The sequence below is a fragment of the Protopterus annectens genome, chromosome 14.part0 (genome assembly GCF_019279795.1).
Source record: "Protopterus annectens isolate FY-2018-M chromosome 14.part0, PAN1.0, whole genome shotgun sequence".
NCBI classification, from domain to species: domain Eukaryota; kingdom Metazoa; phylum Chordata; order Ceratodontiformes; family Protopteridae; genus Protopterus; species Protopterus annectens.
This window is the reverse complement of record NC_056748.1, coordinates 595,484,172-595,503,334: the sequence shown is the minus strand read 5'-3', so window position 1 is coordinate 595,503,334 and position 19,163 is coordinate 595,484,172. Positions and strand designations below refer to the sequence as shown.

The following is a 19,163-nucleotide window of genomic DNA, read 5'->3' as shown; positions in this document are numbered from 1 at the left end:
GGTGTCTGCCTCTACTATCCATGTGCATTTAGCTGCCATCTCAAATTTCCATATTGGTTTTCAAGATTCTTCACTTATGTCTCACAGACTCTGTAAGACTTTCTTCAAAGGGGTTATCCACCTAAAACCTGCTTTTAGAGAACCAGTACAACCTTGGGATTTGGCATTGGTTCTGCAAGCTCTAACAGCTCCCCCCTTTGAACCTGCCTCTTCATGTAATGTAAGATATCAATCTTGGAAAACTTTGTTTTTGATTGCAATCACATGATGATTGTCAGAACTTTAGGCCTTATGCATCAAACCTTCCTATCTTCCATAAGGATAGGGTATCACTGAGAACTAATTCTACCTTTTTACCAAAAGTGGTGTTAGAGCGGTCTGTCAACCAATCTACTGACCTTCCAGTGTTCTTTCCTAATCATTCTAACAAGGGAGAGTATTGCCTGCACTCCTTGGATGTTCATAGGCAAATACGATTTTATCTGGACAGAAAAAATCTACCCATAAATCAGACCAACTGTTTCTGGCTTTTTCTGGACCTAGACAGGGTCATACTGTATCAAAAGTTACATTGGCTTCATGGTTGAGAAATTGTATTACCTTTATCTACAACAAAAACAATATCACCTTGCCTCATAGAGTCAAAGCACGTTCTACAAGATCCATGGCAACTTCAGCAGCTTTCCATGCTAAGGCTTCCCTCAATGATATTAGCTCAGCTGCAACTTGGGCCAACCCTCGTACCTTTATTCTTCATTACAAATTGGACTTGGCCTCCAGAGGTAGAGCTTCCTTTGGCTCCATGGTGCTTAGAAATATCCTTCCATGAGGGCCACCCAGAGATACAGGTAGCTGGGGACTCTGTCCCATCAGTAAGGAATGAATGAAGATTAACAACATCAGATAAAGAAGTTATGTCTTACCATAATGTTCCATCTGTGTTGTTGATCTTCATTCATTCATTACTTACCACCCTCTGCCCCACTTCCTGAGGTTCTTGGTTGATCTCATATACTCCTTTATTGCAGGTCTGTTATGACCAGAGGTATCTTCTTCTTTTATCTATCAACTTGCAAACTCGATCTGAGGTAACAGGGAGCAGAGCATTCTGGGTAGGACTTTGGCTTGAGAGTTTTTGGCTGATGTGAGCTTGATATTGGCCGGCTCAGTTCTGTGGACAGAACCAATAATCCATCAGTAATGAATGAACAAAGATCAACAACACAGATGGAACGTTATGGTAAGACATAGCTTTTTTTTCTGCTAGTCAAATGTGTTACCCATATGCTATAGTAAAACTATGGAATGCTCTGCCTCCTTCAATTAGGTATCCTAGCAACGCTGAATGGCCTTGGCATTTGAAGATTTTTGCCACTATTATAGGATTGAGAGACCACTCGTGAGGTTGTAGAATGCACCTGCTCAATTTGTATATATAATTATATACACACACCACACACACACACACATATATATATATATATATATATATATATATATATATATATACACACACACACACACACACACACACACACACACACACACACACACACAGTGGATATAAAAAGTGTACATACCCCTGATAAATGTCGTATTTTTGTGATATAAAAAAAGACTTTGCTGAAACACCTGTTCTCCCATTGGCTATGTACATGTAACAGCACTGACTATAAAAAAATAAATAAAAATGTATTCCTAGCTTCCTACTTTTCCTCCCCATCTCTCTTATGGCTCAAACTCCTCATATATACATTCAGTGCTTCCAACTTACTAAGTCCAACATGTACCACCCAGCCACATGATCCACTATATTAGTTAGCTACCATACCTTCTATTCAGTCTTGATGCCTATATAGCAATAGCTCTAAGGCTATACCTTCCCCTCAGAATCTTCAGTCTGCTGCTCTCCATGTTTCCCCTACTGCAAAACTGCAATACTTTATTGCCCACACGTTTGCTATTTTCCCATGTTATGGATTGTTTTCTTGTTTGGCTTGCATACATAAAATCTAACATCTGTATAACTAGTATCATGTATTTTATTGCATCACCTATTCTGTAATGTAATGTTCTGTACCACTGCTGCTTTGGTTCTGTATTTTGATTCTACAGCTATATGATGATATTTGTTTTAAGAGCTTTTCTGCCCAGGCCTCTACTGAAAATGGACTCACCTTGGCCCATTAGACCTCCCAGTAAACAAATGCAAATAAATAATATATTCCTTGTTCTGAAGGAGGTATGGATGTTCTTGAAAATGATTACATGTATAGTTCTGCAACTGTAGGATTGTATGCATATCTGCTGACCTCATCAGATCCCAACATACTGAAAGTTTTAAAACATGAAGAGAACAAGTGCTAGAAGACCTTTCTGCTTAGTAAAGCAGAATGCTACTGTGTAGCTAAAGTTGTAACTGATGGTGATAAGACAGATCTAAAATGCTACCATGGAAGCATCATATACAGAAAACTATAAAGCAATTACGGCAAGAAGCATCAGTGTTAGAAAACAGAATGGGAAGCAGATCAAAATGCATAGAAATGTGGACGTGGTAAAACAATGAGAGATGTGGATTTGAAGAGACTGAATGGATATTGTACTTGTGTGGTAGATTTGTTTCACATTTGTTTTTATACAACATAGCATTTCTCATCAAGTACCCTGGCAGATTCTGTCCCATGAGGTTCACTGCCACCTACACAGTTATAAAAATATTTTATAAACTGTTTCGGTGACTAAATCAGCCATCTCCTTTAATACATGTTCAGCTGGTGAGTCTGCAGTTAAAGAACTGATGCTGCATTGAGTTATTTGCCACAGTTAGCACCTTCTTGTGAAATTAATGTTTGTGCTAAGTTTTCTCCTATCCACAGTTAGTTGGAATGAGCTACATGGCATACTTGGCACTCTGGAAAGTAATAAGACTACAGATGGCTACCTCCTGAAGTGAAGTAAGTCCTAGAAATTTGGTAAAAAGGATGGTGGACATCCTATATTAAATTGCTGGCAGTATGAGTGACCTACAAATGACTAATTTTATTCATATGAGGTATCTTACTTTTGCTAGGCATATGGAGAAGGGTAACAAAAGTACCATCAGTCATTGTAACCAAGTTATAATTAAGTTACTAAGTACAGTTCCGTTCATACCAGCAAGGACAACAACACCGGCAAAGTTTTCATTGAAGTTCAGCATAATATATATATTGGTGTTCAACTCCTTACTTTTGGTTAGGAAAGGCATTAAATAGTACTTAACAAGGAATTAAATTGTTAAACTGCTGTTTCTTTGAAAGGAATCCCATGACTAAAGTTCATCGCTCGTGTTCTATAAGGACAGAAAAGGTTTTGTATAAAGAGAAAATGAACTGATTAAATGTGATTGTTAACAATAGTAAATAAGGGCCCAATACTAAGAAACACTGCATCAAAGAGCTCTACTAAAGGATGTGTCTTTTGAGGCAACCTAGTGTGAGCACAGCACATTATTTACAAACATCAGTTGTAATACAACTCAGTCACGCTACTCTGCTACAGACCTGAATATCATCAATTTATATCATCCTTATCTGCACTGGGCTGGAAGATTCAAGGTACATTATTAACAAATATATGGATTACTGCAAGCAGAAAAAATCTGCAACATTTTTCACACAGTATAGAGACAACGTCCCTTTGGTCATACTTGCAGTTGGTCATGTCACTGCCTAAGACAATGGTAGTGTTTATTTACTTGTCTGTTTTGTGTAAAAGCATGTTTAGCTGTGATAATTCCAAAACCAAATGTTTTGTTTCATACTCAGCATTGTGACCATGTTGCATTAACAAGACCCTGAAGTTTTCTGTGTTTACCTTCTCTAGTAGAGTTTCAACTGATCACTGTGAAGTCAGTGAGATTGTTTCAAAATGAAGGGCATTTTGTTCCAGTTCATATGTAATATGGATCTGATAACTGTATAGCTATGATTGTTCATGATATGCAAATAGATGAATAACCCATAATCGCACTAGTTGGAAAGCAAGCAACATGTTTGTTTAAATCTTATATATATGTCATCTATTAATCAATGTCAAAAAGGAATAGAGTTCTTCATTCGTTTGAAGAAAAATACAAATTAATGGTCAACACTTGCTTATCAAACCTTATAATATGTAGTTTTTTCACAGTAATTAATTTGCCATGTCAGGTAGAATGTTGTTGACAAAATGCATTTTCATAGAAAGTTTGCATCTTATCTTTCACTCCTCCAGCACCCAACTCTACAGCACATTTGATTTTAAAAGTATTTACAATACCAACAGCTGAAATGTAAAATGGGTTAGTAATTTTCCTCCTCTCAAGATGTGCTGCATCCTTCAAAGTAGTTTAGAGAACATACTATGTTGTGTGGAAAAACTGAGAAAAATGTTCCCTTATTTGGAGCATGTTATCAGACATAGTCCAATTGTTCTGTGAATAAAATGTATTGGTGTATCCCTGATACACGGTGAATGTAAGATACATCTACCCATATATATGATTTTACCTTTCATAGTTCTCTCAATTGCAATTCAAAATTTGGATTTTCAGTTTAATGAAAACCATAGTAACGTAAACAATTTCCTTCACAATGGTATTGCAACAAACATCCCTGGTCCAAGAAACAGAGTACAATAAAGCTTGTCACAACAGAGGTAAAATTACTACTGTAAAAAATAATTTCAGTATATCTAGTCTAATAACATTAGGTTGCTTACTAGCATTTCTTTAAAGTGTTATCCTGTCAAATTGTTTCTCTATTCCATCTTCAGAGTAAATTTGATACACACTACAACTCCATGACTGCTCTTTTTCCTTTACATTCTGAACATTAAATGTCCACATAAAATCAAAAGGGCCTTGGGCATTGAGATGATTATACACAGATTAATCAGTCAAAGGTCTGAGATATCATCATTCCTTAGTCTGCTGATTTCTGCCGAACAGCTCAACCGATATGATACACAATCAAATCCACTCAAAACAAATCCCTTGAGAAGAAACTGCAGAATGTCATTTTTGGAGATAAAAAAAATGCCATCCTAAAAGTCTTTTGTATATGCAGTCTTCTCCACTGTGTAATTAAAAACCTTTGTTTTCCACTGGAAGCTGTAGACCAGTATTAGTCATTAGCAGCCTTTGTTCCAATAAGCATATCCAAATAAGAATACTTGTCAGAACTAGAAGTTTTTATCACTGCATACTCAATCAAGCAATACTTTTCCATTGCACAATTTTTAAGAAATTGGATTCTTCACTAAGTGTAACACTTACATCAGACAATCACAATCTATTACTGTGTATGCACGTGAAGCCTTAAAATGAGACATGATTATAGATAGATTACATTTATGACTATGCTTACGTGGAGCTACCGGCTTATAAACATTTAACAGATTTTCAAAAAATGGAATATATTAATTTATTAATGGCTAGTTCTATATTGGCTGTCTACAGACATATTACACAAAAACTTGGCACAGATTATTTCCTTGCTTTTTAATACTTCAACAAGGTTGAACTAATATCTTTCTGCTGTAGGGATACACACTTATGGATATTTAAAAAGAACAGATGCACCATATTTGCAAACATGTTGCTTCAGATAGACATCGACTTTAATGCTTATAGTTATAAGAAAAATTGTCAGGCTGTTAAAATACATTGCTATATTGTGTTTATGCATCTGTATCATCTTAATTACAACTCAACAATGGGTATAATTTAATTTTGTTTAATGCAATGCAATTTGCATAATTTAAACAGTTAAGGGATTGACATTTCAGAACAATTACAAATGTTTTCATTTCTTAGTGTCATACAAAAGAGAGCTTCAATATGAAACAGATTAATCCTCTGAGAACTGAATATGCTATACTGTTTACTGCAGAATAACCCTTAAAAACATAAATTATGTTAATTTAGTATCAGTATGAAAGGATTATATTCAGTGATGCCTGTCTTTCTAATTGTTGTTATTAGCATATAAAACCAGATGAATGCTAATTCTGCTATGAGTAGTCACTGTTCCTAATTGCAGAGTTGATTCACTTTCACCTCATCTTCCGTAGTCGTATTCTGTTTTCTTTATCTCTCTTTTTAAGGATATGCATGAACTGATTGAAAAAATGTTCTTGGTCCTTTCTCTTCTGAACTAGTCGAAATCGTTGATCTCTACCATATTTTTCAGCAAAGTCTTTAAATGTTGTCCTGTACAAAAATTAGAGAGTTATTTCATATGTCTTAATGCTACCACTTTTACAAAACTTTATATATTGTCTTATTCTTTACATAGTACAAGTTTAGAATACATTCAAGCATTGGGGAATGCAGCCATTTATATGGAATGTAATTACAAAAAAAAGTATACCTGATAGAAGTGAAATGGCTTTTGTCTTGCTGAGAAATAGGTTAAAATATACTTTTCGCCATGTCCGTCACTGTAGTCAGACCTTTTATGACAAATCTTAAACTGGAAAACGAAGTATAAATAAAAACACACGCAGATATATGCATATATTTGCTACTCAGGTCTAGGTGTCCATGTATTCTATTGCATATTTACACACACACACACACACACACACACACACACACACACACACACACACACACATTATGGACAGTGACATGAATTTTGTAAAATCAGTTTTGGTGAGTCACGTAAGCATTTATTACTTATAAAATATTGATACTCTACAAGACTGAAAAGTGAAGTAGTAATCCAGTTATGTTTACACAACAAAACGGTGAAGAAATCTAGTCAGTGACAGAATCCAAGACATGGACAAGAAGTTAACTAAAGCCTCCCTTTACGTTTACTATATTACTGATGAAGTCTCTGTAATTTTGGAATATTGAGACGAAAGCGCTTATATATTTTATTGTTTATTAAATAAAAAACATGCTTGGTGGTTTTAAGAAGTGGTCTGCTTCCTCTACACTCATTTTTGTGGATTTATAAGATTTTAGTAAGCAAGGAAATACCTGCTATTATGGGGTCTCATCAAGCGTCTGACATTCCAAGGGATTTTTGGGCTGAGATCATGCAGCAAAAGAAGCAGAAAACTAGGAACATCTCCCCTGCAGGATTTTACTTGGGGTTTGTTTAATGCTTTAATGGCCTTGAAGATGTGATGTCTGTCCCTGCCCCCCCCCCCACCCCGGTCTTCAACTCCTGTTAAGATGCCAAGGGAATTGGATTTCTCAGAAGTATCCCTGGCTTATTCTTCCCAAATTCCTTCCCCTCTGGGCTATGGTTGGGAGGAAGAGGATTGAGTCCACATTCCTGTTTTGGAAGAATTGTCCTTTGGGGATACTGTTGCCCACATGACAAACTATTTTAAGTAGGACTGTTCCCAGGTCTCTGACATTCAAAAGAGATACTATAAATGCCTACAAATGGGGTCTCCCAAACCATCGGATATCCCTCCTGTTTTGGCTGCCCTTTTGCAAACTTTTTCCTGTAACCTCTGTAGCTCATGACTCTGTCTCCTGCATCAAAGAAAGATGATTCTATGAGTTAACTGAGGTCTGCAAATTTCTGTACAAGTGCCCTTCTGCTGACCCATAAGTGGCATCAGTTTCTTCTGACAAACGCTTGAAGTTGCTGCCATCTACTATGCTCTTTCCTTCTGATAAGTATAGCCAAGCCAAGGAACGAATGTGCAAGAAACTTTATACTGTTTCCACCCTGTCTTTCAGGGCCATTAATTACCAGACTCATATGACCAGGCAGGTTTTGACTCTCCTTTTTTAAGTATTTAAGTTGGTGTATCACCTTCATGATTATGATGGGAGGGCTTCTACCCTTTCCCTGCAGGGATCCACTTCACATATTGCTTATGATTGCATAAAATGCAGCTGATGCCTCTTCCAGGGCTGTTGCTTATGGTCCAGTGATGATGCTTTATTCTTGGCTGCTACTTCAATCTTTACTTAATGATATTAAGGCAAAGCTTTTGGATGCAACTCTGTGTAACAAAAGTCTTTTTGGGACAGCTGCTGCTGCTGACTCAAGTCCCTCCTTGATGAGAGTAAGGCCTTCCATGAACTTTAACATATTTCTGTCCCCTATTCTCAAATTCCTGTGGCGTTATCCTTCTAAGTCTGCCTTTGTTCATAGACAGACTCGCACCCCTTATAAAAGTAAGGATTCTAGACATGTTCCTCTTGACAAGTCTAGTCAGACTACTCTTTCCTAGAAGCCTTTTTTTTCAGGAGAAACCTGGTTCCATTTGATGTTTGGCCATCCCTTACCCTTAGCCAGGTCCTTTTGTCACTCTTCCTTTCTTGATCATTTCCAAATTGGCATCAGATCGCCTCAGATTCTTGGGTGCTATCGATTATCTGTCAGTATCTTTTCATGGCTTGGAAATCCCTTACTCCTTTTTATCAAGCATCCCTCAACCTCCTCAAAAACAGCTTGTTCATTTTCCAGAGCTCTGCAGTCCCTTTTGGATCAGGGCACTATTCAGCTTGTTCTACCCACCATGGTGGGGAAAGGGTTTTACTTGAGAAAATTTTTGGTTCCTTAGCAGGAGGGTACATGGAGACCAATTCTATATCTTTTTCTGCTCAACGCCTTTGACAAGATTCCTTCTTTTTGGATGTTGTCCATTCAAGTCTTGTTTCTTCCTCTTCTTCCCCAAGCGTTTATGGTTTCTCTAGATCTCAAAGATGCATACCTTCACTTCCCTATTCAACCTTTGTTCAGGAAATGTTTGCATTTCTCAGTTTCCTCCTTGAATTTTAAGTTTTCTGCTTTACCCTTTGGCCTTTCTACTGCTGCAAGCATATTCACCAAATGCCTCACTTCTGTTGCTTTTTTTCAGGCTTTGAGGGTACACATTTTTCCCTATTAAATGATCTGTTTAGTTAAGCTCCTCTTCCTGGCAGTCTGTTGCAGGATCCCCCATTTACCATTTCTCTTTTACATAGTCTGGGCTTTACCGTAAACTTCCAGAAATGAGTCCTGATGCCTTTCCAGGATCAAACCGTTCCTATGTTGGCATCCTTCCATGCCTCCAAGGGATGAACTTTTTTCAAGTCTTTTTTTTTGTCTGTCATGGCCAGGGAATTTCTCAGGGTTATGTGGTTTGACCTCCACCATTTCCAAGCTCCCTTTCTTCAGGCTCCATATAATGAAATTTCAGTGGTAGCTCAAATCAGTGTGGCTCCAACATTGCCATACCCTGGAGTTCCTAGTTACATTTCTTCCTTATTTCAAGCTTAAGCTTCAGTGGTGGAACTCTCTTTCAATCCAAGACTTCCCTTTCAGGCTCCAATTCTATCTTAGGAGCCATTCATGTTCACCTCATACACTGAGTGTGGGGGGGGGGGGGGCTTCTTCTAGGCCTCTAAAGATCTAGCCTGGTTTCCCCATCCATGGTCAGGCCATATCGAAATAAGACAGATGAGGACTCTGTTTTTGGGTCTGCAAGCTTTTCATTGTCTTTCACCCTAGGCCCCTCAGTGCCTTCCCAGACAATAACAAATTGATGTGGTATGTCAACAAGCAGGGTGACATGAGGTCCTACCTCCTTTGCAGATTAGCTGTTTAGGTCTGGGCTCTAGCTATACAGTATCAAGTGACTCTCTAGACTGTTTATGTTTTTTCAGAGCACAATCTCATGGCAGTCTTTGACTGTGTCCAGAACACAAGCTCATGAATGGATACTTCTTAGAGATGTTTTTCTGGACATCGTCCATCAGTGGGGTATTCCACAGGCAGATCTTTTCACCTCCCCACTAAACAGACCAATTCCTCCACACTGTTCCGGAGTCTCAAGCCCTTTGACTTGGAAAGTGGACACCCTATCTTTTCTTTGGATGCCAATGTTTCTGTATACCCCCCCCTTCCCTTGTTGCAACAAATTCTGCAGAAATTTGAGCAGGACTCTCACACACTTCTGCTGGTGATTGCATTTTGGCCCAGACAGCATTGGTTCATCCTTTTTTTTCACTTAGCCAGGGGCAGTCAGCACAAGTTACCTTACTGGAAGGATGATCTAACACAAGACAGGGGACCTCTTGTCCATACTGACCTGTCCACTCTTCAAATGTCATTGGGTGATAGGGTTTTGATCCCCTTTGGCCGCCTCTTTTCTGAGGACATGTTCTGGGTTCTGCAGGAGCCAGGAAACCCACTACCAGAAAATCCTTTGCCCAAATGGAAATGATTTTCTTTCTGGTATCATTCTCGCCATCAGGATCCTCTGTCTGTAGAGGTTCCCTGGTTCTCTCTTATTTGTATGACTACTCCATGCTGTGTTGGCATATTTTTCAATTAAAGTTCACCTGTCAGCAATTTCTGTTCATCTGCCCTTGAATCCTCCTCCTCTGGCCTGTAGGTTTGAGGACAACCGATTTCTTAGACATCCTTGATATCAAGTCTCCCAGGAAACATATGCTGCCTTCTTGGGACCTCAGTTTTGTTCTTGAAAAATTGACCCAGGCCCCTTTTAAGATTACTTCCTCAGCTTCCTTAGAACACTGCATCTTGAAGAGCGCTTTTAGCTTTTACTTCTGCTAAGAGATTGTCTGAATGTTAGGGTCTCATGCTGATTCCCTTTTTTTCTTTAGTTTTTCGTAGAGGTGTCTCTTCGTACTAATCCTTCTTTTATGCCCAAGGTGGTCAGTGAACTGTCCCTTAATCAGTCTAGTCTCTTTTGTTCTTTATTTTTCCTTCTCAGCAGTCTGCCAGCGAGAAGCTTCTTCATACCTTGGATATGAATAGACAGTTTTGATATTATTTAGATAAAACTAAAGCTATTCACAAATCTGAGCAGCTTTTTGTTTCTTTTCATCCTAGGCCTTTGGGTGTGGCTGTTTCTAAGCAAAACATCTCCTTCTGGATTTCTAAGGCCATTTCCTTTTGTTGTTGTTTTCATGGCAAATGTCTTTCCTTGACTGTAAAAGCACATTCTCATATGGTGGGTGCCTTTTTTTCAAGGGTTTGGATACCAATTCCATTCTTAGGGGTGCCTCTTGGTCCTCTGTTCATACTTTCACTAAACATTACAAATTGGATGTTATTTCCAGGGCCAGAGAAGGCTTGGCTAGTGCTCCCCGGATGGGTTTGTAGATAGCTCTCCTGTGCCTTCCTCCTCCCATGCTTCCTTTTAAGCTCTTGTTCTATGCTTTGGGTGAAGAATACTGCAAAAGTTAAGCAAATGACCTAGTATAGTTGTGTAAAATATTAATAGATGTCCTTCTCTTCACTGTTGCAGTATTCAGTCCTTCACTCAACCCCCCTCTCTCTTAGCTTTTGCCTTATATTTTTGTTGCCCTCCTGGCCAAGGGGGTCCATCTTCCTTTTTCCTGCTAGATGCATATGTTTTCCTTTGTCCCTAAGGGTAGTCTGTTCCTCCTGGGGCTTTCTCACTTCTGAGTATTTACATCTGAATATCATCTTTAAAGCCTACACCTTACATGGGGAAACATACATGTGATGCATCTAGTTTCTAAGACCTATAGGCTTTCATATACTGGCTGGATGTTGGGCTATCCTTGCCAGAAGATCTGTTAGGTGAAGAATACTGCAACTGTGAAGAGGACATCTACTGTTTTGGTAAGATTTTACACAACTGTACTTTACTTTTGCTAGTACCATTGACCGGACTAAAACTATTTCACAGCTAATATCCATTTATATTTACACTACAGTACTATGAGGTCAGTATACCAAGAGAAAGTTTTGCAACAAAATACAATCATAGTATGTAAAACATCGCACAGCTTTATCCAAAGCAGCATCTTTCATTTACTGCTCATTTTTGAGACAGGCAGTAACAGATGTGGAACTATATATGTCCTTCCATATTGCTGTTGCAGTATTCTTTACTCTTGGGATATCCTGCCAAGGATAGCCTAATGTTCAGCCAGCATACCAAAGCCTTTGCATCTTCCCAGCATCATAATTCAGACGCATATCCTATGTGCAAGGCGTAAGGTACATAAGTGATGTACAGATGCTTAATCCTCAGAAGTTCTTTGTCATCAGTCCGAATGCAACTATTTGGTCTGTCCACCATCTGCCAAGCTGGTTCTTCTACTAAGCCTGTTACAGATAAAAGGCCAACTGGGTGCCTTCCTTTCCTTTTTTTTTTTTCCCTTGTAGTTTTTCATGTCATCCAGGAAGGGGAAATCCAAGTGTGGGAGGCAGATTCCCAATAAAGACAGACAAGATAACTGCCTTTTTTGTTTGAGTTCTACACATGACCACACTCAGTGCGCTATCTCTATCTGTCAGGCTTTATTCCCCAAAGACACTACAAAGCCATTTGTCTTCCCTTTATATATATCTGGAGAGCCAGTGTCCAAAGTTATTGATCCAGGGTACCATGGATGAATCTGCCCACCTTGAAGTTCAGCTGCCTGTTAAGAAACAAAGCTAAAAGAAGTTGTTTTGAATCTGCTGCTGTCCATCTTCCACTGGACATTTTATTTGTGTTGGATGAAAAACCAGACTGGCCAGTGTTAATAACAGTTCCCTCTGCCACAAACCAGTTAGAAGCTGGCACAGAACTGCCAAGTAGCATATCTGCGAAGGCTGTGCATATCCCTAATACATATGTTGAGGAGGAACCATGGCTAATTATATCTTAAGAGCCTAAGGGGAATTCCCCAAATTTTAGTCAGGGAAGAGGTGACTGGTTACCCTTATTGAATCTAGGAAGCGCTCTTAGCCTCCTAGACTTGACATGGATGAAACTCCCTTAAAAAGAAACCAAAAACTAAAACGTGGTTACTGTAGCTAGGACTCCTCACAAACAGTGGCAAGACTTTACTTGATGACAATGAAACCTCCATGGGGGTTCTGTCTCTGCTACTGCTTCCTGGTCATCCACCCCATCTAAGAAGCCTAGGGATTCTGCCACTTCTGATGAAAGTTCAACTCTAGTGAAGAATTCCTCACAAATGCATTTGCCTTTGGCCTTGGAATCTGATGAAGATTCTTTATCCTCCAGTTCCCTTTTTGAGGAATTATCCTTTGGGAATACAGTGATCCATATGATGAAGCACTTCAAATGAGATTGTTCCCAAGTATCAATGGTTCAAAAGAGGCATTTTGAACATTTACAAATGCACTTACCAAGACCTTCTGTAGTCCCTCGAGTCTTAGTTGTCCTGGTAGACATATTTACAACAGCTTCTTAGAATCCTCACTCTCAACATCCAGTCACTAAGAAGGCAGACAGATTTTTATAAGGTACCAGATGATCATAAGGCATCTGATCCTGATATCTCCATGTCCCCTGATAAGCCATCCAAACTGCTTTCTTCTTCCAAGCTTTTATCTTTTATCTTCTGACAAGGACAGTCATGGTATGGAGAGGTACGAAAAAAAGTGTATATTTTTGATACATTGGCTTTTAGAGTCATTAATTATCAGACCCACGTGACTAGGTATGTCCTGGCCATTCTACCCCAGCTTGGGTGGGTGAGGTGGAATGATGTGCCTGCATCAGACAGTAAGACTTGTGCATTCTCTCTCCCCTGCATTTTGCCTCTCATAAAGCAAGCCATTCCATTAAATGTAGCTATGATGCAGCTGATGCCTCCCTTCGAGCAAATTCAAATTCCCCCTTTTACCCTACTGGTGGACATTCATGCACACACCTGTATACTCTTTTGTACATTATTAGTTTATTTCATCCACTGTTTTCTGTATTTTTGTATGATGGTTATATTCATTTTCACTGAATGTTTTTTGGGGCTGTAAACATGAAAACTGTCATGACTTTTTTTTCCTGTTTTGCAAAGCACTTGACATTTTTTTCTGAGCTGTTAATTGCTTAGTTTTTTTTATGCACACTAATACACATGACCGGATATTTACTAGATGATATTAGATGTATTTTTTATTTGTAGTGTTCTAGTTAGATTGTTTATGGTTAAGTAGCTATGTGTGTTTTCTTGATTTTTAGTTCATTTCACAGACCTGATGAAGGCTTTATTGCATTAGGTAGACAAAACCGATTTTTAAGTCTTGTGTATTTTATGCTTGTCTTAATACCTGATTTTGGAATGGGGTCGCAAATAGAGAGGTAGTGTTTTCCTTAACTAGGATTTAGTTTGATGTCATTAGTAGTAGTGTGTGGTGTGTACTTGTCATTCTAAAATGTTCTTTCATGTATTTATACTCTGCTTTGAACAGGCTGGTTTAAAATTAAACAATACATACATTTTCCACACCTACTTTTAAGTATATGAAAACAGATACGTTTAACATTGTTGAAATATTTCTGATTTTGTTACTGAGGATCACTTGTGTGTGATGAATAAAGGCTTGCTGCTTTGGAACACTACCTGGGTTTCATGATTTTAGAAATAGTGACTGAGCTTCTCACCGAAGTTTTAGGACTACTAATTTTTTTATTGGGATTTGAAGGGCACTTGCCTCCATATTCCTATTCACCCTTTAATTTTTGTTTTATTTGTTTCTTCCTCTCATTATTGGTTCTCTGCTTTGTCCTTGCATATTTTTACACTTCTAAGGGTGTTTGACAAATGTCTGGCCCCTGTAGTAACTTCCTGCAGACTTCAGTGAATCAAAATATTTTCTTATCCAGATGATTTTCTGATTCAAGTCCCCCTCTCTGCAGCTTCTGCTTCAGAAAATACACTTCACCTGTGCATGTCAGATTTACTATCAATCCCACAAATTCAGCATTGACTACATCTCAAGACCAAGTGTTTTTGGATCAGATTTACTCTCAATCCCACAAATTCAGTGTTGACTACATCTCAAGATCGTGTTTTTGGGGTGTAGCATTTAGACCATTCCAATGTTCAATTCTCTTCTGTCTCTCAAGCTCCTCATCTTCACTACTTATTTCGTCTTCCATGTTTTCCTCCAAGTGAATTTCTTTGAGTCCCGAGGTTCATGACATCCACCATCCCCATGCTTCCTTTTTCCTTTTTCCAAACTGCACATGAGAAAATTCCAGTGGTATATCTAGACTGGATTCAACACTGCTATCCTCTGGATTTTCCAGTTCCACTTTTACCTTGTCTCAAGTTAAAACTCAACTGATGTATTCAGCAGATATCCCTAAATCCAGGCCCACTTTTTCAGGTTCATCCTCTTACTCAAGAGCTGTACATAGATGCATCTGATAAAGGTTGGGGGGCTTCCTCCAACAATCTGAAAGTTCTGGGACCTAAGGCTCAACAACTGGCAGCCACATCAGTATCAAAGAGAAGAGGGCCCTAATCCTAGCTCTTCAATCCTTTCATTCTCTCTTGGTTCCAGGCCTTCTAAAGCTGTTCTTTTTTTTCAGACAATACCATAGTCAAGTAGGGCTGTACAAAGTCTTACATTCTTTGCAGGCTGGCTTTTCATGCTTGAAATTTTGTAACCCACCATTACTTTGCTCTTTAGGTGATTTAGACACCCTGAGTAGGTCAATTACATATCCTCATGAATGGATATTTTAGAGAGGTGTTTCTAGATACTGGACATTGGTGGGGTACACCTCAAGCAGAATTTTTTGCATCCCCTTAGAACAGACAACTTTCCTAGTTCTGTCCCAGAGTTCTGAGTCAACTAGCTTGAAAATTGGATGCCATGTCTTTTTCTTCGCACAGTATGTTATCGTATGCCTATCCCTCCTCTTCTTTTACTTCCCAGTGTCTTGCACAAGATCATGTTGGACATGCCAAAAATCCTGCTTTTTACTGACTTTTGTCCCAGACAGTACTTGTTCTCCCTTCTCTCAACTGGCTATGGGCAATCATCAGAACTTAACTCTCAGAATGGATCTTTTCATACAAAACAAGGGGTGTCTCTAATTCACCCTTATTTGTCCACACCTTAACGGATGCATTGGGGTTTTGATACCTTTTATGCACCAATTGTTTGGAAAAAAGATTGTTTTTGCAGAAGGCCTGAAAATCAACTACAAGAAAATCATATGTGGTTGAATGAAGAGTTTCCTATTTGGTGTTTCAGGCTTGACAAGGACCCTTTTTCTTCGGTGGCCCCTATGGTCTTTTTTGTGTTAATTGCACAATATTGGTTTGCCATATTCTTTTGCTAAAGCTCATTTGTCAGCTATTTTTGTCTGCCCTTTTGCCTCTTGAGTCCACATTTGGCTTCTAGTTTTGAAGGCAAACAATTTCTCAAAGGAGTTCTACATATCAGGCCCCCAAGGGAGCTTATCCTCACTCGGAACCTTCATTTTGTTGTTGAAAGATTTAATCAGTCCCCTTTTTAGCCTACCTTTACTTCTTCCCTGAAACATTGCACATGGAAGACTGTGTTGGTGCTGGTTCTTAATTCTGCCAAGATGGTTTCTGAACATGAAGTCCTTATGGCTGTTGTTCCTTTTTAGTTTTGAGAAGGACAAGGTGTCTCTTCATACTAATCCTTTTTTGCCTAAGGGGATCAGCCTGTTCATTATCCCTCCATTTTCCTACTGCACAATCTGCTAGTGAGAAAATATTACACACCTTGGATTCACAAATGACAGTTCAGATATTACGTGGATAAGACCAAATACATCAGAAAATCTTAAAAACTTTTTTTCGTGCCAGGGGATTGGGTTTGACAGTGTCTAAGCAAATTATCTCCTCCTGGATCTCCAAGGCCATTTCCTTTTGTTATTCTTTTCATGGAAAACAGCTTTTCTCTTCTACTCATGCTTATTCTACCAAGGCAGTAGCCTCTTCTGCTCACTTTTTTTCAAATGTCTGGATATTAGATCCATCTTGAAAGCTAATACTTGGTCTGTCCACATTTTGGATGTCATTCCTGGGGCCAGGACAGGATTTGCCAGGTCAATTTTCATGTGTTTGTGGAGCGATTTTCTCTGCCTTCCTCCTCCTATACTTTCTATTAGGTTTTGTACTCTCCCAAGAGTAAAGAATACTGTAGCAGTGATAAGGAAAGACATAGTATACTTGTGTAAGATCTTACCATAAAAGTAGTTATCCTCATTCTCACTATTGCAATAGTTGGTCCTTCCCTCCTGTTGCCTCCTTTTGTTTTCTGTTGCCCTTCTGCTGACCAAGGAGTTTCCACTTAAATGCTCATCTCCTCCTGGATGAGATTATTTCTCTGGTTCTTCCGGGAACTTCAGTTGTGAAGATTATGTATCCACACGTCACTTAAGTACCTTACACCTTGTGCGCATGACAGAAATCTTAAGTACAACACCAAGAAGGTATAAAGGCTTTAGCATACTAGTCTTCTGATGAGCTATCCTTGCCAGGAAATCCAGAGAGTAAAGAACACTGCAACTGTGAGAAGTTGGACATCTACTGTCATGGTAAGGTCTTGGACAACTGTGCTTTTTTCTTTCAGATTCCTGCCTGTATAAATATGTAATATTATTGGATATGCAATCATATTCTTTCAGCACTTGACTATTTAGCACAAATTAATTTTTGTTTCTATAAAATGTAACCCTTTTCTTATTAAAAAAAATGTCCATTACTCATTACCACTCTATTTTTTTTTCTCTTGCCACATGCATTTTATTGTGTGTGAATTAACCCTGGCTTCCCGCTTTTATTTTGTAGGCTTTTCACTTGCATCCATGCATGCATATGCACACAATTTCCTTTTCTTCCCTCTGAACTGTTATAACACTTTCAGGAGCTTCTTTTTAAATCTTTTCTTATTCATGTCTTTGGTGTTCTATCCCCATGGCAAACTTGTTAATTCTTTATTTTAACTTCATCCATTTGATTTATGATGCTCAGACTTGCCTGTCTTTCTCTGTGTTGTATATCTTTTAAAGTCCTTCTTGATCATCCATTCCACTTTTCTTATTCATTTTTCATTGTTTTCTTATCAGCTACTTTTACCATATGTTAAAGCCTGAAATTTTAACATGGAACTGCAATTATTCCCTATTTTTAGCAATCTTAAGAATAATGCTTACTGTATGTATTACCCCTCCCCCCACCCAAAAAAAATTCTTGGTAACATCTGTTACTTGTTACCAAAACAGGTTTATTGCTGGATGGTCAAGAAAAAAAGTATATTTGTTTCACCCACTTCCTCACCCCACCACATGTTTGTGCACTGCCTCTAAAAATGTTAATTTCCATGCCTCATTTTCATTTGATTAATATGGTATATTACATCTATTCTTAGCCATAAAACAATCCTGTCCAAGGACAGGGACAGAAATATTTTCAACTATCAGTCATCAAGCACTCTATCCACTTCACTAACTAGTTTACCACCTCAAACGCCAACAAACCAAGAGATATAGCCACGCCTGCTGAAATTGTTCTTTGTCCCTATATTTGCTCCTGAAGTTAACTTCTGACTTTGCTGTCAAGTTTAAACTATCCCAGGGATTGAATCCTAAATGGACCACTGCAGTTATCTCTTAAATGTTGGCAAGTTATTTTGGGGGGAATTTTTTTTTATTGTTTTTATTTATTTATCTTTTTTGTACATTGTTCTATTTATAAAAGCAAGATTTTTTTTTCATTTCCAGTGCCATTTTATCTGTTATGCTAGGACTCACTTTTGCATTATTGAAAAAAAAATCAGTTGTTTCAGTCGCAGTGTTGAAATAAGAAATAAATTAAATAAAATATCAAAAGTTCCTTACCTGGCAATAACCATGACAATAAATACATGAAGAAAAGACCTGCTTAAACATGTACTGCCTTAATGGATTTTTGTCAAATGATGTTTGTTGTTGACACAGTACGTAGAAACACTGCAGTTTGTGTCATTTCAAAAACTTTGGGAAATACTTGCTCATTTCATTAGTGATGTGCTATGAACCGTCTATTAGTCTACCTAAATACATCAAAGAGGCACAACTATTTGAGATGCTTCTAGTGTACCACTGTTTGTCTGTTGTTCAGATATTTTGGTTAATGGGGAGCTGTTTAACTCAAACACCTACATTTCGTTCCAGTGTCTCTCTCTGCATTGCTGGTGTCTTTGCCTTTTCAGACCAAACAGTGTAGTGAGTACTCTGACTATAACTTACTATAATGATGTGCATGCTCTAATGTGAGGACTGGTGCACGAAGAAAGGAAGAATGAGGGCTCTGCTGGGTAATAATAACCAAACTGTGGTATTCATATATGACTAAAATGACTGCGGCAAGAGAGACTGCCATGTAATTGCTATCAGGTTAAGAAAAATGGATTTTGAAA

General features: G+C 38.4%; 1 protein-coding gene across 1 annotated transcript in view; it reads right to left on the bottom strand.

The window, feature by feature from the left end:
• Positions 1 to 4,556: 4,556 nt before the first annotated feature.
• TCERG1L (transcription elongation regulator 1 like) overlaps positions 4,557 to 19,163 on the bottom strand; it is a 2,969,407-nt gene continuing 2,954,800 nt past the window's right edge. The window contains exon 14 of the mRNA XM_044056336.1: positions 4,557 to 6,235. Within this exon, the coding sequence (XP_043912271.1) occupies positions 6,079 to 6,235 (157 nt within the window). The 3' untranslated portion in view covers positions 4,557 to 6,078. The remainder of the gene's footprint in view (positions 6,236 to 19,163) is intronic.